General features: G+C 33.7%; 1 protein-coding gene across 1 annotated transcript in view; it reads right to left on the bottom strand.

Moving 5' to 3' along the window:
• LOC149083931 (uncharacterized) overlaps positions 1-22,546 on the bottom strand; it is a 57,033-nt gene that overhangs the window by 24,495 nt on the left and 9,992 nt on the right. Inside the window, exons 3-6 of the mRNA XM_089234307.1 lie at positions 19,955-20,061; positions 16,969-17,052; positions 8,342-8,429; positions 5,598-5,747 (exon numbers count right to left, since the gene is read on the bottom strand). Of these exons, the coding sequence (XP_089090433.1) occupies positions 5,598-5,747; positions 8,342-8,429; positions 16,969-17,052; positions 19,955-20,061 (429 nt within the window). The remainder of the gene's footprint in view (positions 1-5,597; positions 5,748-8,341; positions 8,430-16,968; positions 17,053-19,954; positions 20,062-22,546) is intronic.

Here is a 22,546-nt window from a genome sequence, read left to right as displayed (position 1 = left end):
GATGTTCCGGGTGTGCCACAACACAACTTGACCCTCAAATTCGGAGCACCTATAATGCTTCTAAGAAATTTGGAGACACAGAGACTCTGCAATGGCACCAGACTGTGTGTGAAGAAATTGCACAATTGCATCATCGAAGCAATGATTCTAACTGGATGTGCCAAAGGAGAAGACGTCTTCATTCCATGTATCCCAATTATCACTGAAGAAATGCCATTCGCTTTCAAACGATTACAGTTCCCGATTCATTTAGCTTTTGCCATGACAATCAACAAAGCGCAAGGCCAGTCGTTAGCAGTGGCAGGTATCAACCTACTTGAGCATTGTTTTCCACACTGACAATTTTACGTCACCTATTTGCATGTTGGTAATCCCAAAAATTTGTACATCTACACACCAGATGGAAAAACAAAAAAATATTGTGTATCCACAAGCGATTGCCTGAAGTTTTTAATTAAAATATTTAAAAATAAAAGCAATTTTTTCTTACTTGATGCACAAATTTTTTTGATTAAGAAATAATTAATAAGCTATACATGTATTAATTTTTTACAGGGCGGGCAACGTCGCTGGGTATCAGCTAGTCAGTAATATTTGTGAAAGAAAGATTCTACACACCTGTAGCATTTTTGTGTTCAAATTCAATACACGTTTCTTATGGCCATCTCTACGCTGAATGAAATAATCCCTCGTGTATTACTCTTCCGAAATTATTAAACTTTTTCTAAGAAATAGGAGTGCTTTCTAACAAAAGACACCATTTCCATCATAAATAAAATGCTAAATAAGCTTTCACTAAATTTTGAATAGTAAATCAGTTTCCTCTCAATCCCGATCCAAGAACCAGTTCAGATAGGTAATAAGCATTCATCATTTATCCAACAACTGAAAGAGTTCTCCCAACAAAAGGAGAGATCAGAACAACCTAACTTTCCTTCCATCTAAAGGACAAAAACTTGCACTTGTCCAAAAATTATTTTCATTTTGAGCAGGTTTTGTATCTACAAATAGAGACCAAATATGCCTTTAAAGAGGTTTCCTATGATTGAAAATGCATTAATTATTCACAAGACTATATATTTGTTCCATTTAAGACAGGTTTTCATCTCATACAGTGTCTCTGTCTTAGACAGACAGACAGACAGGCATGACCTAAATGTTGAAATTTAACCTTTCCCCAAATTTTAAGAAAGTTTAAAAAGTAATGTTTTTTTAAAAATTTATTTAAAAAAAGTCAAAATTAAATATTAACAGTAACCACAAAAAAGGAAATTAAATGGTAATTAAAAGTGTTTATGAAAATTAGTTAATATAGATTATTGGTGCGATTCATTACAGGAAAAAATAAGGAATAGAAAACTGCATTTGTGGAAGGCTAGTCATATTGCACTGTGGTTGCAGAATGGAAAAATGGTTAAGAACAACTGTTCTAATATTAACCCATTTGCATCATTCGAAAAAGTGGAAAATTGGCCCATATCACTAAAATTTTTTTTATTGTATAAAGTTAGAGATATTTCAAAATTACTTACACTTTGATCACTATCGTCATTGTCAGAAGATATCGCAATAATACCTCTAAGTTTTGTAGGTCTAATTACTTCTTCACTACTATTTAAATCAAACTCCTCCATTTTTATCTATTTTTTATTATTGCTTTTACCTGTAAAAATACTTTAATCCATTTGCAATCATCACTTTCCACTAACTACGTGCATAGGTGGAAGTCTGGGGGGGGGGGGGGGCACGGTCATTATTGCTGAGGGGCACGATGATGATGTCAATTCATATATACATTAGATCAGTTGACTCCACCTTTGACGCTGGAGAGGCAATGCCCCTCCCCCCATGTCCCTCGTATCTCTGCTCATGACTGTGTGTGTTATGGCTATGCACTCTAGTGTTCTGTTCTTATGCATAAAAAACATGTGCTTTGGTGATACTGGCCAGGAAATTTCCATGCATATATGTGCTTATAATGCTAATGGGTTAATATATGCAAAGTACAGACCTACTTACAAAGAATTATTGGGTTTTTGCTAAAAATGACTTACTAGCCTGCAAACCCCACTTATACTCTTTAGCAAAACAAAATCGGCTTCAACAACAAACTCATGCCTTCATTTTTTAAAATCAGAAATTTATATATACTGGCTGAACACAATTTTTGTTCATGGGAGAAGATAATGGTATTACATTAAAGTTGACGCTCGATATAATGTCAGGCAATAGATTTGTCCGGCCCTGCTACGTACCCATTTGCCAAAGTCAGTACTGTCGACACTCAACATAACCTTTATATTGTCGTTATATTGAAAGTTAAACATACATGTTAGTCATTCTATAAAAACATTTGGAACTCATCCTACTGGTCATTATAATGGAATGGTTGCTATAACATTGGGTCATTATAACGAGCATCGGCTGTATATGAAAAGTACAGAAATGTTTTTGAGAAAAATTCAGATTAATACATCTTAAAAGTAGCTCAAACTCACCGTTAGTAACTTTATATTAAATTTTAGTTAGTATGACATTAGAACAATATTAATTAGTATATATCTAATTACAGATGTATACAAACTATTTTTACATTTATTCCTTATTTTTACATAATGTGTAACATCGCAATTCTTGCAGTAGACTAAATACACATTTCTTGTCTGAAAGACTTTCTCAAGGAATCTGTGATCAGGGTTGGTGGGTTAAACCATGTCAAAAACCTCAAATACTGCTTTTAATATAAATATTCCCATTAGAAATGTGCATGTAATGTTCAAAGTCACTTTTTTTCTTTCAAACCATGCACAACTATGGTCTATTGCCATGCGCAATTTACTACCTAGGGAGTTGTGCCGGAAGTGTAAGTACCTAACAGTTTGAGTATCTAGTGATGTGTCTGATTTTCAGTGCTGTCATCTATATTTCAGAAGTGAAGTGCTATGATTGAATATTTGTAATGTTTGTAGGTCTGTTGCGAGACTTTTTAAAGGGAAGATTGGCTCGCATTCGTGCCTCGAAGTTGGGAACCACAGAAAAAGGTTAATTGAAAGGTGGTTCAAAGTCACTTTGTTATACAGAAAATAAATACTTAATATGATTGTAAAATAATTTTCTCCTCTCCACAGAATTATTTTGGACTATATATACAGTCGGGCCCCCGTATTCGCGAGGGTTACGTTCCAGGGGTGACCGCGAATACGGGAAATCCACGAATAACCGAAAGCATAGTTTTTCTTGTATATCTCATTTTTTGAACAGCATGAGAAGAGCAGGGTAACACAGAGGTATAAGGGAATGTAAAAGAGGATGCAGAAATTGTTGGCAATGTTTTCTGAAAGAACACTGCGATTTCTATTTCTTCTTCATATCATCAAGTATGTTTGGATATGATGACAACGCTTCCTCTACCAATTTTACTACATGTGAAGAGCGTACCATAGAGGGATCTATGCCATGAAAACAATCTATTGCTGATTTGAGCATGCGAAGCACTTCCGCCATGTTACTCATGGTGAAAACGTGTCTTCTACTTTTTTATATTGATTTTCTTCATCTGGTATCACTTCAGTTTCAGGAGCAGTCAACTGTATTAACTGCTCTTCAATCAATACCTCTGAACTGCTATTAATTAGCTGTTGGACTTCTATATCTATATCATTGAACCATTCTCTACCCACTTGTTTCGCTAACGTGACAATGTCTCTTCAGTTGGCTCTGTAGAATTGGTTGTGTCCTTTAGCGCACATTGTGGCCAAAGGAGTTAATTCAACCCGAGGTGACCGTTTCTCTCTTGGGAGTTGCCACGGTTCTAGTGATGACAGTAATGTCATTAGCGAGGCATTGTAAAAACGCACAACTCAAGTTTTGTAAACAAAACACATCAATGATGATTTCTGAGTGTTACAAAAAAAATTTCCATAAAGGAAAAAACCCAGTGAATAACGGGGGGCAGACTGTATATACATTTTTAATGTACCAATCAAAATACTAAATTGTAGGACTAAAATGTCCTGTAGTTTGGTAGTACTGATTGCATAACGATGCTTAAGAAAGGCTCCTATAACTTATTCTAAGTGCAAAAATGCAAAAGTAAGAATGACAGCATTGACAATAAGTTTTTGACTTTTAATACTAAGTTTCTCAAGTCAAAAACCTAACCCCCTGTGATATTTTCCTATCATATATATTTTGACTAAACAGCTCTATTTCACTTAGTAAAGTGAACACCAGGTAATCAGCAGTTTAAATAAAATGGACCATAAAATTATATGTTATCTGTTCCAGACTGTCTGTTGAAAAATTCAAAATTGCAAATTATAATTAATATTGCATTTTAATTGTAATAAGTTAGTATCTTAAAATGTAAATATGCAAAAAAGTAAGTTTCTCTTCATGTTATAAACCTATTGTGTTTAAAATATTATCCAAAAGCATTCATTTAGGTTTTTGATGGTATAACCACTTTTTTTTTATGCTTGTCATGTCAAAAACCCAACCCTGTTTATGATATATATGTATTGTAAAAAAAAGGATCATACATTGAATTGAGTGTACGCAGGATCGACCTTTGGAAGGGGTGCAAAAGGCTTGAGAGGGGCACTAAAATTTTCTTCTGAGAGAAGTTTTGAGTAACCAGCGTTTAAAAAAACATTTAAATTAACATACGCTTTTTAATATAGTATATAAATGGTATTTTCTTTCTGAATTAAAAAGTTGTCACCAAAAAACTATTTTTTTTTTTAAATTTTTGGTGGGCTTGGCTGGGGTACCCTGAGCAACACCTTGCATCATGGGCGGAGAAGGGGGGGGGGGAAGCCCAGCGTCAAAGGGGGAGTCGACTGATCTGATGTATAAATGTATATATGAATTGACATCATCGTCATCGTGCCCCCCCCCCAGACTTCCAAGTCTATCTTCGCCTATGCCTTGCATACACCTCTGTATTGAACATGTCTATTCTAACTAGCTGCAAATAGGTATTTGATCAGCTTGGGCACCTCTGTACTACATTTAAAAAGTGAATTCAACACCCCCCCCCCCCGTATGGTTTGGTACCATGGCCTTGATTTCCTTTTAGTCGGGAACCGGCTAACTCTTCACAATGGCTGAATAAAAAGAAAAAGACATGATCTTAGCTTGAAGGAAGTTTCTGAAAATGAGTAGTTGGAATGCAATTACAATAGTGCACAATTGAACATTTTGTAACCAGTTTTGTGTAAGAAAACAAAAAAGGAAGCTATCCAGATTTCGTGTGAAAATTTTGATCAGCGATCTTTATTAGCATCAGGGTGTTTTTTGGGTTTATTCTTATACTGGTTATTGTTATTCAGTACACCTCAATGTGATCAAATTAAGCGCAGTGCACTGTATATGTGAAAGATAATTTTCTTGTTAAAGTAATTATTGATTAATAATTTTCACATTGATTTCACCTTGCAGACAGAAAACTTGAGGTTCCAAAAAAAAAGTTAAATAGCAAGGGGAACAAAATACTTTGATTCGATCTAGTAAATGAAGGGTAATGTTTTAGCATTGTGAGATATTGAGGCCCTACTTAAGTACATTTTAAATACATTCAAATGACATATGCTTACCCAGGGAAAGCACATCATGAAGAGACATGCCTTGGGTCTTCATTCTTATCTGAATACCATTCGTGTCAAGAGAATTTACTTCAAAGGCGAAACATAAAATTCGACACAAAATGTCATTCGAGAGCAAAATAACTTGCGTTCCACTCTCACCTATTGATTGAAACAAACGAACATCAATATAATATGTACAGCAAAGTGTAATCTGCATGTGCAAAATTTTTAAATTCCAGAAAAAAAAGAAAAAAAAATAGTGTACAATTTACAAACAGTTTGAATGCTCTACTTGATGAATATGATGTAGCAAATGCATAATATAAACATTATTGACCTTTTGATTAGATTATGCCAAAAACAAGGCATTGAAAAAGTTTAATGAAGATTTATTCAAAATTTTCCATTTCAGATGAATCATTAGAGGTTGATGAAGTGAAAGAAACCCATAAATTTTTCATTTAAATTAAACACATCATCATATCTCACTCGGTATGAACAGGATAAACTGTTTGTTCATAATACAGTGGATGACACTTAATCTGATCACATTAGGACTTGAGGTTTCTGATAGCAAATGACAGATTGAAAACTATATGGGAAAGAAACACAGAAGTCAACACATTGACCATGTCTAGTTTAGTCAAACAGGATGTGTGAAAACTGGCCTACTCTGGATTTTTTCTTTTTGCAAGCTAAAATTTTGGTTCTTTTACTCAGTCATTATGAGGAGCTAGAATGCAACTTCTTAATGTTTTGCAAATATTCATAGTTTTTAATGCACAGTACGTTCGATAAATATTTTGTGAAAATCTTTCACAAAAACTGTAAATCTAGACAACTGAAAGATACTAAGAAATGAAGGTTTTTATCATATATTTATATGCCTTCACTATGAGATGTAGTAGCTACACATATACATGGATCGAAGGGGCTACTATAGCCTGATGAGGCTATTTTTAATTGAGTACAAATATGTTTATTAACAAGGGGTGGGGGTCAGAGAGTACTCCCTCTAAGCTCCTACATAGTCTTGCAAGCTGATAATGATAACTAACAAAGAAAAAAATTATTTCGGTTGAATCTTAGCTTCGGAATGCACAAAAAATGTTTTAATGAAGGAAAAAAATATAAATCAAAGTCTATAATTATAATAACTATATAAACAAAATTTTTCCTATGTTATGATACTGTTTAATACTTTACAAAAATGATAACAATATCCAAAGTATATCATCTGTGATTCCGATAAGAATTGCTTCTTTGCAATTTTTCCCCATGCAACTCTTATCAAACAACATACTTATGCCTGCAATGTGAAACACGTCTAGATTAGATAGATACTTTATAGTATAGATACTTATAGTTAGATAGATACTTAGATAGTATTAGATAGATACTTAGATAGTATTAGATAGATACTTAGATAGTATTAGATAGATACTTAGATAGTATTAGATAGATACTTAGATAGTATTAGATAGATACTTAGATAGTATTAGATAGATACTTAGATAGTATTAGATAGATACTTAGATAGTATTAGATAGATACTTAGATAGTATTAGATAGATACTTTCATAAAATGATTTCCAAAAGTAGGTACAGTAAAATGACTTGTGAAATGGTTTGATTCATGGCAAACTGGTTCACATAATATCTATGCTACTGTTTCAAAAAGTGGGTGATATCACCCTGTTGGGAAATGCGGGTCGGTTGTAAATATGTTATAAACTACAGATATGTGTGTGATATGGGATCTCTAGCGGGTGGTTTAGCGGGGGATATACTGTGGAGCCCACTTATAACAAAATCGGATAATATGAGATATCAACTATAATTCATTTTTTTTCTTCCCCGTGAACCTACAGTTTCTAAATAATACGAAAAATAACTCTTATAAGCACCAAACTGTTATATGAGATTCCATAGTGAAATAGAATCTCTTGCTATTTTGAAAAATTCAAAAATTCCAAAAATACTTCAATCTTAAATACTGCATTAGCTGGCATGCCAGGAAAACATCAAGGGATACCAGCTTGCTGGGAATACTCGTGTTTCCTAGCACGCCTAGAAATTTGAATGACAGAGTCTGGAAAATGTTTGAATTAATAAATGTCTTTATTATTAAAATCCATTGAATTGTCTGAATGCATACCACGATACTTATTAATCTTTACCTTTCTTCATCATGCCAGTGAATGGCCCAGACCCCAGATGTTAGGGACTTGTCAATTTTTTTGAATGGTGGGGCTCAAACATTCAAAAATCTGGTGTTCTTGAAGTTTGACAACATGCCAGGGAATATAGTAATTAAAAATACAATTACACACATAAAATCAACTGCTACTGTATCTTGGGAAAGAAGCTGGTGCGAGGGAGAGAGGGAGAACAAATGTTGTGGGACAAATTATTTCAATTTTCATTATTTCTTAAAGGCAAGTTTACTTTGATGTATGAGTGTTTTGGATTGCGGGCCTATTTACAGAATGAATTATGCTCACAAATCAAATTATTACTGTATATGTGAAAAAAAACTTACTTTCTCGGATTCAAGTACAATATTCTGGATAAATGAGATCCCCCTAGAGAGTCCCTAGATTAATTTTTGGTCTCAATGTATTTTACTATCCCTTAGTGTACATCTTGTTAGCAGACAAAATCTTTGGTCTCTAAGGTGTCCAACAGGTTCTACAGTATTAATCATATCTATCTCTTCATCAGAAATATTGAAACATATAGTAAAAACATACTTCTTCGTTTCTGTTGATATGCTGCTCGAATGATCCTTTCGTCCATAGTCAATGCACGTCTGCACCATTCCCCTTCCTCCTCTCCCATCTATAAAATAACAATATACTGTTTTATCATACAAGAATTGCTTCTTTCTCTAAGTCTTTTGAACACAAAATATGCTTCAAGATATTGATATATGACATTTAATTGTACATATGAATGATATTTAGATACCAAAATCAATGACCTGTATAGTTCTGGACTCATCACAGAAATTTTATTTTATTCCATTACCGTAGACTTAATTCCATGAAATGATACTTGCTGGGAATGGGTGTTTTAAGGGGACACAAATAGCATTCAAATTTAAATTTCTTATTACTGTATATTTCTCACTAAAAATGATTCAATGACATTTTGATACATATGTAATAATAACTTTAGGTCTCTTAGTTCAAAAAATATGTATTTCAGCAAGCTTGGCACCTTATTTAGACCCAAAAAGGTGCCAAGCCAAAATGGAGATTTTTTTGTCCCTTGCGTCTCAAATTTTATCGAAAAGCACCAATGTTTTTTTATTTTGCTCTGTAGGTATATATCAATGATTTGTAGGATGCATTTTATATTCGGAGAAACCATTAATGAATAAAAAATATAAACCTGTTTTTATGGCATAAATTTGCGAATTTTTCATAATTTTCAATTTTTTTTTACCAAAATTATCATGAAAATAAAATCACACGGCAAAATAGATGCTTACGGTTATGAAGCACATAAAAATCTATAAATCTACCAAATTTCCAGAAAATATGATTAAAACTAATGCGCAAGGGCCTTTTTCCATATCAATCAGTGACCCGAATGTCTGTTTTGAGGAAAATCAATGTTATATGTAAAGTTTTGTGTACTTTTATGACACCCGACTTGGCCGGATCAGAGACTATGTACCTCGTAGGCGACCTCTGAGCAAGCACAGGGTACAGTCCATCTCATTGTGGCGTGAACTTTGTCGACCAGTTCTTCCTTCAAAAAATCTGCCTGGGACCATTTCAACATAACCTTTGTGTTCATTCTGTTTTTGTTCCACCTTCTGCTTCACAGAACCTCTTGTAAGACTTCGCATGGGAGTCAACCTGTTTTCACTACTTCTTTGGGCATGGCTGCGACCTTCTGATCGATGTGCGTAAGAGTTTAATCAGAATATTTAAAGCCATTCCCCCTGCACTTATTGTTCCCCTCTCCAGCACTGCTTATACTTGTTTGGGTTCTTGACTCATGGAAGCTATTGCTAGACGTTATTGTTTGGCTTGGCATTTTACAACGATGCCCTATGTGATAATATCCTGGTGATCCTGGACTGCGTCTCCTGACACAGGAAAGTTCAACTCGTTCGTTCCTGCAGAAACGTAAGTCTAGTACTTGCCTGCCTGTCAGAGTAATTCGTGGTTGCCCTTGCACCGGTTGGTGATGAAACTTCTTGCGGATCGTGGATTTCGCTATGGACAGCAGGACGTGGATAGTCACGGACGCGATCTGTTTGGTTCCTGAGACGTCTAGACTGATCCCAGCGCTGAGGTTCAGATGTTAATATCACCATGGTGAAGTTCACCTTCGGGAGTGTCCCCTCCCCCTGGACTGAGAAAAATTTCATTTTTTTTCCACGACCTGTTCAGCACTTGTTTCCATTGCTCTCCTTCAACTTGTCGAAGTTGGCAAGAATTCAAGTTGACATGCTATACTACAAATCGCTTCCGAGTATTTTCCCCCAAGAACCATTGCCTTCGCTTGAGATCCATGATACCAGCTTTCTCTAGAAAGTCGATTCCCAAAAGAGTTCTGTTACCGACGATTCCAGGAAGAACCAGAAATTTCGTCCTTAGTCGCTTCCATTGGATGTTGACCAATACCGTTGTGGTCAACACATTCACCGTTGATTGCTGTCCATTTGCAAGACACATCTCGATAGTTTCTTGACGGAATTTGGCGTTTTGCTCTTTCAAAATACGATGCAGAGTATTACTTGTGATACAGTGCGTAGCACCACTGTCGGCACAGGCAGTTCCCACTTTGCCCTTTACATGAATTTTTAACAATGCTACAGGTTTTGTTACAGAAGAGCATAAATTCAGTTCCAACTGACCAAACTGAGCGGTTGTTGCTGTGGTTTCAGGATTACAGGTCGGACAATGCACTCTAAGTACTCCGGGATATCACATCCATAGCAGCTTACAGGTCGCTGTTCATCCAGGGTGATCATGGGAAGTGTCTGTTCATCTGCACGAAAGGTCTGAGGAATCACTGGTTTTGATGACATTCATGGATATTTCCTCTGTGTGTGCTTTCGATGATCCTCGGCATCATTCTGCTGGTTGAATTTGTTTGTGAAAGTACTCCTGGCATCTTCATACGCGTCGAGTTTCTCAGCTAGTTCCGATGCGGAGATTAACATGGCTCATACATCGATGAAATTTTCTTTCACTTGCAGAGGACACTTCTTCTTCGTCAAATTCTTTCTTCTGCTTCTTCTCGTCAAATTCTTTCTTCTGCTTCTTCTCATCAAATTCTCTCTTCAGCATTTTCTCGTCTAAGTACTTATTTCTCTTGGGCATCTTCCCGTTGAATTCTCTCTTCTACGAGGGCCTGTAGCCGTCCTTCTGCGAAGACATCGTCGTATTCTTTACTGGATGTGATAAGTTTCTTCAGCTGTATCACTTTCATCTCAGGTTCGGTAGGTTCGCCCATCTCTTCGGCAAGGCGACAGAGTTTGTCTTTTCGATATTTTGCTAAATAGGCAATTTTCACTCACTTGGTACCTAATTAGTATGTCCTAAAAAAAAAAACTGTTAGCCAAGGTACTGTAGTTATATATCCTCGATAAACTGATGATGCCAATATGTTCTCATCCAAATGCTTAGATTATCTTCATTCCAATCCCTCCCTTCCTTGCTATTAAAAGCAAATATAAAACCCTATTTTTCCCTATTGGTGCTTACGTAATATTTGAACGGTTGTGAGAATAATAGAAATGTACAAATAATTATACACAGTGAGAGGGAAAAAAATTTTGAACACAAAATTTTTTATTATTAGTCATATGTTATTGAATGATGTTCAACATAAATAAACAAAGTTGCACACACTATGTTATAGTCCCAAAGGGAATTAGAAATAAACATGATTTTATATATTTTGAAATTAAAATTTTTTTTAAATTGTTGCTTGTATTTCCATAGATTGAAAATGCTATTTTTCATAGTATTCTGTAATACTGTGCAGATGTACGTGGTGTTTTGAATTTTTATACATTATAGAATAAGCAATTTCCTAATATAGCAGAGAGGATCAGACCATCAAAATCAATATGAGACCACAGACATTCTATAACATTGAAGATAAACATATATATACAGTAGATAAACAGATATAAACTGTAAAATAAATAATTATTCTAACAGCCGAGAGGATAAGGCCATCAATAAGACATTACAGACACAATTCTACAATATTAAAAATAAACATGATCATGAATTAAATTTTTAATATTATAGACCGTGTTGCTCTGCCCAAAGAGACCTTTCTTACCCTTTCAGCAGCAATCCAGAGATATCGTGTCAAACCTGATCTGCTTTATTTCTGTCACCCCGAAATATTTTGTCTTCTATAAAAATGCAGTGAAACTGTTTTTACAATAAAATGTTTTCCATTCCCCTCCAACCAATCAACTGTCAGTGGGCAGAGTTAGCTACTGTTCTAGGTTAGATAAGGAGAAAAAAGGAGAAATATATGCTCAATATATAAATAATACAAAAAGGTTTCTCTTCATAGAAAGCCACACACGTAATGGCAAGGTTTTGCAATTTCAAATGTGGCAATTATAATGCTGATCAGGAAAATTTCAAAAATCACTTAAAGGGTTAAATGGGAATTTGGCTTAGATTTGCACCTTAAAATCAAAAAATCAACTTGAGCTGACCATCCCAAACAGTGGGGCTAAAACAACTTTTAATACAAGATATACAGAAGACTGGACGTTGTGAAAATATTTAGTATTTGAGATGTTAATTTTTTAAGGAAGGAAAAAACTCATCTCTGCCTCTACCGAGAGTCGAACCCGGGTCCCTCGATTGCCGGACGAGTGCTCTGCCACTAAGCTACAGAGGAGATAGAGGTTTTCCTTCGCTAGAGCGTATATATGTGCCGAACGGAACCGTGCAATGGACGGTGAACCGATCAGCCAATAGCTCATGGACGACGAGCCACCAGATGGCTATATATATGACATCGCTCTCCGCTTGTTAATACAAGATATACTGAAGACTGGATGTTGTGAAGATATTTAGTATTTGAGATGTTAATTTTTTAAGGAAGGAAAAAACTCATCTCTGCCTCTACTGGGAGTCGAACCCGGGTCCCTCGAATAGTGCTCTGTACTTTTAATAACTTACCACTAATCATGAGCTAATCCCAAAATATTGGTCTGAGGATGTGTTGTATCCACAGTGTGTACCAAGTCAAGAAAAACCTTAAGGGTTGTGGAAATGATTAGTTTTCTAAATTCAAAAGTCATAAGCTTGTCACAAAAGTTCAGCGATACAAGCAGAAATTGTAGTAAACCACTTTGAAAGTGCTCGAATGTTAATGAATTTAGACAGCTTTATTTTTTTTTATTCCTTTTTTTTCTCAACATGGAACAGCAATCAATGGAATTTAAATCATGGAAACAGCATGCGCAAAGAGACTTAAGACATTGTAAATTCTATTTTATTTTATCCCAAAGATTTCTTTAATTCTATTGATTCATATTTAAAAGGGGTTGACAGAAATTAAACATATAGTTAATTACAGGAAAGCATAGGCGTATGTAGAATTTTCTCAAGGAGAGGGTTTTCAGATTTTTTATCCTTCTTTGCAGAAAAGTATATTACTGTAGAAAATATGATTACAAGAAAATGTACCTAATATGCAGGAAAAATAAGAACAGAAAAATACATGTAATGTAGGAAAAGTAATTACAGGAAAATGTACTTAATGTAGGAAAAGTAATTACAGGAAAATGTACTTAATGTAGGAAAAATAAAAACACATTTAACATAGGAAAAATAATAACAGGAAAATGTATTTAATGCAGGAAAAATAAAAACAGAATTATACACAATGTAGGAAAAATAATTATAAAAGAAAAATCAATTAACCTCAAATACATAAACCCAAACCAACAGGAAATTGATGAAAAAAAGAACTATGTAGAAAATATTGATGGAAAAAAAAATAAAGATGAGAGCCAGAAAAAAATGAGAAAAGAGCGCAGAATATTAAAAAATTACGAGAACACGCTTGTGCATTGTAAGTTCCGAACAGTTTCCGAAGTATTGTACACGAAGTAACGACCGGTTCGAGACTAACTCACTCCCACTCCTCTGTGATTGGTCAAGTTCACCAGGGAATGTCGGATTTTTAGCCGGTAGTGTTGATGCAAACCAGTTTCCCAACCTTTTTTGTCCCAACGCCCCCTTCTTCAGAAATGTTTTTCTCCCATCGCCCCCAATGCAATCTAACCCATTGGATCCTATGTTATATCCGTAGCTTCTACCGCCCCCTGGAACATTCCATCGCCCCCAAGGAGTGTTAACGGCCACATTGGGAATCACTGATGTAAACAAAGAATTTCACGAACACAAAATTGATGATTATAAAAAAAACTACTATACAGATTTCGATGCGTTTTGAATTGTCAGATTCTTTGAAAATTGAACTATTTTTATAAGCTTAAAAGTAAAAACCGATTTTTTGATGATTTCAACATCATGTGTCCTCTTAAGTGTGTGTGGCCCCTAATGTATTTATGTTGAACTTATTTTGTGTTCTTGCTGGTCTTCTGCCATCTGGCTTCCATATTTTGAAGTGAAGATGGTAAATGTTAGAATTGTCATGCTGAAGTCTGTTTGCTCTCTGCGAAGAGATGTTTTCAAATAGGAGATTAGCTTGCATTTGTATCTGGAAATTGGAAAATCACAGTAAACCAACATCAGCTGACCACTTCTGTGGCCTTAGCTTCCAGACCCTGCAGTTATTAAATTATTTAGATAATCACTGGTACTTAAAACAATGCCCTTATTGTGCATAACATTAGAATATAGCCTACCCAGCAATCAAAATACTAAATTGTAGCGCTAAATTGTCCTTTAATTTTGGCAGTGCTTGCTTGTATATTATGCATAACAAACTCCTCTAACTTATTCTTAGTGCAAAAACAAGAACAATTAAGTTGGACTACCATATGGTATATTTACTAGCATTTATATAATGAAATTTTTTTCCAATTGAAGCTGCATCTAAACATGAAAGCAATGCTTTGGATATCAAGTCATGCCAGCTTTGCTTTGATTGAAAATACTCTTTAAAACTTTGAATTTATACAACCGAAGCTAAGAAATTTTTAGGGGAGAATAAATAAGTTGAATTATTGTTTTAACAGATTCTGTGCAAGAATTTATAATATGGGATAAAATTTTAGACATTAAAAAATTTAAAGTATCAAAATTTTTTTCTCAGTAATTATATACAATTCAAAACTTAAAACACTAAAGTAAGTGTTTTGTCATTTAACATATCTATAAGGTTTTAAATTATTTGACAACATTGACAATAAGTTTTTGATTGTTTTAATACTGAGTTGGTTTCTGAGGTCAGAAACCTAACCCTGTTTGAATTGACAGATCTACTTAGCAAATTCAACACAAGAAATGAGTAGTTTAGATAAACCATAAAATTATATTTTATTTATTCTAGACTATTTTTATAGCAAAAAATTCTAAATTGCAAATTATAATTAATATTTTCTTTTAATTATTATAATAAATTAGCGTTTAAAAACAGAACATTGTAATATGCAAAAGAGTAAGTTTTTTATCATCTTATATACCTATCGTGTTTAAAACATTATCCAAAAATATTCATTTAGGTTTTAGACAGTTTAAACTAGTTTTGGATGTTTGTCATGTCAAAATCCCAACTGTGGTTTGACATAACATGGCACAGCATAGTCTGGATTCTGCTTTACTTTACAGCTGCCATAGATCCAAGATGGATATGGGACTACACTATATATATCATATGCAGTCGCTGTTGCGTGTTGACTGCATGATATAAAGCTGTCCTGATATGGTTGCATTGAGAATAAAATGTGAAGACATCCCAGATATACCATAAAAATTGAAAATAAATTAAACACAGTTGCCTCTTATCGGAAAGTTAAGGAATTCTGATGGTCTTTGTTCATGATTTCATATCAAAAGTTGTTGCTTTTTCAAGATGAGAGCCAAATGTCTTTCATTATTATACTCTGCCCCGGGGGCATAAGTAGGACCTACCTGTGGAACACAGTTCTCAAATTGATTTTTTACCCTAGAGTACTAACTCTGCATCTCAGAAATACCTAGAAAAAATCAAAATACCTAGCGCCCCTTAAGAAAGGAAAAAATATATTCATTTCTATGTTTCTTTAAATTTAGATTAATTTCTTTCGTGAGTCGCGCAAGAAGTCGCCATGTTTGTTAACTTAGACATGGTTTGTATGTTCCTCAAAGAAAGCGGGAGATATCAAGTGATCCAAAAAGCTTCATTGAAGAAAACCCGGGCAGCGGCGAGTATTATAGCTAGTAATGAATAAAAGTAATTGGTTACTATTGAAATGATGAGTGTTCGATTGAGAAGGCAATAACATCAAGGGGCTAATATATCACCTCAACATGCAGGACGAGCAAGATTGTTCTTTAGTAGATAGGACAGCCTCCCTGAAGGTTAGACAGGGTTTGAGCGCCCGTTCTACCCGGCGGCCTCTACTGCAGACTTCCTTTGAGACCACATTCTACCCTCGAGGGAAATCCTGCAGTTCTTCTGATCGCATGGGGGGAGGGATTCGCTTGACTGCTTTTGCCGGGTAATGGTAATGTTTCCTTGACAAAGAGAATATCCACATTCTCACTTGTCTTAATAGTATCGGTTTGTCCAGTTGCAACCCATTGTGGAGGTAGCAACTGGCTTGGCAGATAGGGTTGTAGGCCCCCAAATATCCACCTTTGCAACTGTGAGCTGGCATACCTACAACGTGATACTTATAAAACCAAAAAATTCAGACATTTGTCACTTTCACTTCTAATTTGTGAGATAGTTGTTTGTTAGCACCAAGATCACAAAACATGCATGTAACTTACGTGTGCCACTTTCTGGTATGTACTAATTCATTAGTAATTCTACAGAGGAATGCTTATGAGGCGATGTATGTTCTAGTAATGATAGTAGCATGACTAATTGGAAAAATTCACACTGCAGTGCAATTTCACACTTGATTGGTATATTATGTGGTAATTATGATAGTTTAGACTTTGTCAATTTCTAGGATAATATTCATGTTTTTATTTTTATTCTTGTAAATATTTAATGAGTAATTGTTGAAATGAGCAAACACTGTATATTTTCCCTCTTCACATTAACAAATTTTGACAGCACACTATATGAATATCATTCATTTATCACAAGTTCTTCTTGGTATTAGGATTTGATTTTATGTGTTGCCATTCATGTATAATAACATACAGAGTGAATTTAATACTGACTGAGATGGAAGGAAAAAAAAAGCATTTACCATCCTGTACGTTTGAAGAAAGAAATCCTTAGTTTCTTCAAGCATTTCAGATATATAGTGGGAGGCATCTTTACATGTTCTTTGCTGACAAAAAGAAAAAGAGAAAAAAAAACACTAAATTCTCCATTGAACCAATTAATTGGATTAATAATCATGAATAATTCAAGTTAATTATTTTTTTCCTAGTAAATTTCAATTTTTCTAGTGGTTTTTTTAAAAATGTTTTTTAAGGTGTTTTTTATGTCAATTCACATATACATATATACATTAGATCAGTCGACTCCACCTTTGATGCTGCCCACCCCCGTATCTCCGCCCATGATATGATGACTGGCTACTTAAATAACAAATTTTTTGAGTTTCAGAAAATTTGACATCAATTTAGCATGTTTTTCTTTATATAATTAATGTAAATTTCCTATTAATTAACTTTTTAATTAATGTAAATTATCTTAGTTTAATCAAAATAATTAATAATTGAAATTTTGGAAAGCCTTACGTACCATTTGATAAAAAATTTAAAATTTATTTTTTTCTATTCTTGAAAAATTAATTTCTCTTCATGGTCAGAAACAAAAAAATTTCAAATGGAAAATCGGAATAAAATTTCTGAAAATTTCATTTTTGAAAAATCATAAAAAATCAAATTTCATTGTAAACAAATTTTAAAAAAATACTCTGACAATCATTAGACCTTTTAGTTCCCAAAAATGTTAATTTCATATAAAAATTTTAATGTAAAGTATTTGAAAAAAATTTTCATACGAAGCGTTGCGCAAATGTTTGTTAGTCAAAAGTAGGTTAAGCTGCATTGACGAGATATTTCACCTTCTTTAAAGCCTTTTATTTTGACATTGACACACCCATATATTTTGCAACATTGATTTTTTAATAAAACACTTTTCCCTACACCCTTTAGTTTGCGAGTGCTGAAATTCAGAATAAAAAGCTTAGCTACTCCATTAAAAATATATGGCATTTTGTAAGGTTCTTAGCAATTGCTAGGGTTAATATACATAGTTTAATTTAAATACAGATTAAATATGTGCTATTATTCAGAAATAATTTAAAAAATGTCTAGCTAATTTTTCCTTATTTTTTATGGCTATCTTTTTTCAGCCACTTCGTTGGGCAATTTGCCTGTTGTGGCCTTTGTCTTCATACAGTAAAACCATTCTTTTGCAGACACCGGTGGGTCAGAAAATTCATCCATAAAACAGGGTGATCGTTAATCAGGTGTTTGAAATGCATGCTTTCCTCACCTTTATGATACAAGGGAAAATTATTATTCGGTCATAAAAGAGAGGTAACTGCATCTGAGTGGTGCCTGCAAAGAGGAGTTTCACTGCATTTTTATTCTTTCAAATCAGGATAATTTTCTTTATGAGTTTAATAGCACATGTTTCAAAATTTAGTGTCTCAATCCTTTAATTGAAAGGCAGTTTTATGATGACTGTGATACCCAAATTGATGAAGTACTATTGGAAAAATATTTTATAGGGGCAAAAACCTTATTCAAGCATATTAAAATAATAATACTAATCTTGAGCATGGAGCTGTTTCAACTTTTTTTTTAAACAATCTCTATAGCTTTTTATATAATTTTTGTGTATGTAAAAAGGAGTAGAAACAAAGCAAATAATGTCAGGAATGCTAATAATATTCTTAGCAGTGGGGAGGTATAGGCCCTTAATAAAAAAACTTGCCTGTTAATCAGTCATTTGACCAATTAATTTCTTTTTTTTAACTATAAAGCTAGTAAAAAAAAAATTCCATTAAAAATTTTTGTGAATACATTTGAAACTTAGTTCATCATGTTCTTTGTTTTTTTAATAATTAACAAAAGAATTATAATAATTGAAGTAATTACTTATTGAGGAGCTTATTTTCAAAACGAACATTTCCACTTTTGCTAAATTTAAAGTAGAAGTAAAAAACATATTCCTCCGGAATAAGTTTGCTTTACAAAAGTAGAAAATAGCCCAACAAGCTCCAAAGCAGAATGTTTTGTGATGTTCTGCAATGAGTCCTCAGCTGACTGAAAATATTCTGCAGTAAAAATTCACATATACATAATAGCATTTTTCTACACTTTTCCTAAAATTCTTCCAGATTGTTCTGCAACAGCACTGGTTGTTCTGCGACGTACGTTGCACATTTCGGCATATTCTGCTTTGGAGCCAACAAGAAGTATGCAGGAATTAGTAGAAAAATATTTAAATATGTTTCTTGATCAACATTCAAGGATGTATCTATATTTGAATTTTGGAAATGCTCTTCTTTGAAAGAAAATTAATAGAAATGTTATACCTTTTTTGATTAAAATTGGAGCTAGTTCAATTCTGAAAAATTAGAAATTTCTACATCACATGTTGATTTCACAAGGTTTTACTTAGCCCCAGAAAGGTACCCTTACTGCCCTCTCATATTAGCATAAGAAATATTATCATTCTACGGTGCAACCTTCCATAATGGACCTCCTGTTAGTGGACACCTCCACTAACAGAAAGTATTTGTTAGTGGATACTTTCTGATACTTTTATGAAAAACTTTGACAGGAATCAATGCATTTTACTACCCATTAACACTCTTTGTTAGCGGACAAAATTTTAGGTCCCATGGATGACTTATGAACGAGAGGTTCTACCAAGAAATACATAAGTGAATGAAGTGGATATGTTCCATTTTGGTAGAAACAACTACTTTACATTGTAATTTTCACCAAAAATATTTCCATTGGAATAAAGCCTGTTGCATAATTCCATAGAGCTCATTACAAAGATTCAGAAACTGTTGAAAAATAAATTTCTAAAAAAAAAATTTTGGAAATGTTTTTTTTTTTTTTTTTTTAAAATAATCTCCTAAATTTGTTTTCTGAGTTTTCTAATACATCAAAAATCTGCATGGCATGATATTCTGTCATTAGCCAGATGACTGGTTAATGGAAATGAAAATTTTTGAGAATATATTTTTGAAAGGAAATTACCTTGATGTTAATTACAGCATTTGTTTCTCCAGGCATTTTAAAATCTTTTAATACCTGGAGCTCATCCAAAGTTATGAACGGAAACACCAGCCTCAATGGAATTTTTTCTACCAAAAAAAAATCAAAATAAGTTTAACACTTCAGAGAGCTTATTACTGCACATGTTATTTATATACACTGTATAAAATTTATTTCCTACACATATTCTAAAAACAAATCTTCAACTGCCATGTGATCACCCCTTGATATGGCGTAAACAGAATTCACTAGCTATCAATAGATAAAACGTTTGTGTTAAACAGGGATCAACAATGCCGAATGTCAATATTTTCTAAATAATTGTGTAATAAAAGGAATAGCCATATACTCTGACCTAGGCATCAATATAGACGAGTCTTTTAATGTTTAGCTATGTAAGAAAAATCGTGAGCAAAAGTAACTTCGTTGCTTACATGATGAGTAGAGCCCAGATTATATACAAATGCGTACATGCATATGCATTTCCATATTTTGGCCTTTTTTTAGCATTAATGCATATAAATGCATAAAATCAAATAATTTTCGGTATAAGTGCATATTTTTGAAGGTTTATTTAAAAGCTTACTCAATTTTTTAAAATAATTTTTGAAATAAATATTGTTCATAATATTTTCATAATAACTGTTTTTTTTCCAGGTATTTTACGAATAGTAATTGTTTTATTGTAAGGCTATTTCTAGAGGTATGTCAAAGTGTTAAATTTTTTTTAGAAAGTGTGTCTAAATTCTTTTGTTACTGGTTCATTGATCATTGATCATTTTTGTCGCACCACGGTCATTTTCTGCACACGAGGGCTAATTAGACCGGGACCTACAATTTATTGCCGATTCCGAACGGCAGGCTTGTTTTTTTTTATATTCATCGAGAGGTTGGCGCGCTAACCCCTCGATGGGGGACTCCCTGCGGTAGCAATTTTTTGCTGCGGTCAAGTCGTTTTGTTACTGGTATTTTCGTTTTTGAGCAGGTACAACAAACTAAAAAATGCCTAGAATTAAATGGAAATTTCAATTTCATGTAACTACTTGGCAGTTTTGCTAGTGCTTGATACATTCAACACATATTTTGTCATAAAAATTGAATTAAAATAAGTGTGAAGGAGATATGAATAAAATTTCAATGTTTCTTCCAATATTGGCTTTCTTCATGTTTTAGTGCGCACAAATATAACAAACACTACCGATTGAATAAATCATCCTAGACTAGTGTTCCTTCAAAGAGGGCCATATCAGCCCCTGGGGGAGGGGTGATGGAATGGTTCAGTAGGTGGTACGGTTGAAGCTGCAGAAATAATATAAAATTCTATGTGTGGGCTTGAGTTTGGGACGATGAGAGGAAAAAAAATTCTCTAGATGGGATGCGATGGAATAAAATGTTTGGGAAATTCTGTCAGAGACTGAAGTTTATGTAAAATATCTGGTAAACTTAAGTGACCACATGCTTATATCTTCCTTGAGACATGATCTGGTTAGGAGGAGATAAACTTAAGTTAAAGATCCACAAACTATTTTGTCAGGCAGAAATTCTACTCAAATATTAGTTGGCGGAATAGCACCATCTTCAATTTTGTGGATTTTTGCAGTGTCCATAAATAAAGCAATTTTTTTATTCCGTTTTTTCCTGACTAGGAAAAAAAGTAATGATAAGCTAATTTTTGAAAATGTTTGTCATCCAAAATGCTTTAGAATGGGTGTATGTAACTGTAGTTTTTACATTTATCAAATAACTGAGATATTTTGCTTTTGTCAATTAAAAGAGGCTGCAGCTTTTCTTGACCCGTTTTGTTTACACATGAAAGCATCATTAAGTAAACTTTATTCTTCTAGAATTCATGAATCTTTTTTCCTCCCAGCAGTAGGGATAGCTTAATCGCATTTGGCATAGCTTGGTAAAGCTTGATAAAACTAAGTTTTACCAAGCTATGGACATTTGGGAGTTAGTCCTCCAGATTATACTTGCTAAGAATTGGAGCTAAAGTTTTATGAAACCATTTATTACAAATCATATCATCTACCCAACGTGATTCTCTGTGGATTATCTTAAACATTAAATTGTCCCTTTCTGCCATCTGTGTATAATCATCCTTTGAATTTCCCCAGAAGTTTTTCAAATTTTTACTGTTTTAAAATTCTTTGGTGATTTTCTAGTTTTTGCTTAATTACGATGCTGTCAAAAATTAAATGGTTACATTAATTGTTGTAATGGATTTTTGGCCCTTTCATCATGAAACCATTGTAATACAGCTTGGTTAACAACACGATTGAAATTGGATATTTTTACTGATGCAATGTTATTTTTAACTCGATAGTTTTTTCCATGGGGGGAAAAAACAAAATTTTTAGAGCTCTGGCAAAGATATTTTTTAAAAGGTGACTTCCTTACATGTATTTTAGTATTTAGATGTCATCAACAAATAAGGTAAATACATGAAAAATACAAAAAAATCCTAATGCATTTCTGCACACATTGTGTGTCACCTTCAGAGGAAAAAATATATAATCATTAATCACTCTTTCCGAGGATCCCACTTGAGTTGAATATCAAATTATTTTCGGT

This window comes from Pholcus phalangioides, unplaced genomic scaffold, assembly GCF_987345545.1.
Source record: "Pholcus phalangioides strain wild (caught in Gottingen) unplaced genomic scaffold, Ppha-v1.0 ptg000008l_1, whole genome shotgun sequence".
Classification (NCBI taxonomy): Eukaryota; Metazoa; Arthropoda; class Arachnida; order Araneae; family Pholcidae; genus Pholcus; species Pholcus phalangioides.
The sequence above is the reverse complement of the archived record's forward strand: the minus strand, read 5'-3'. Positions and strand labels throughout refer to the sequence as shown.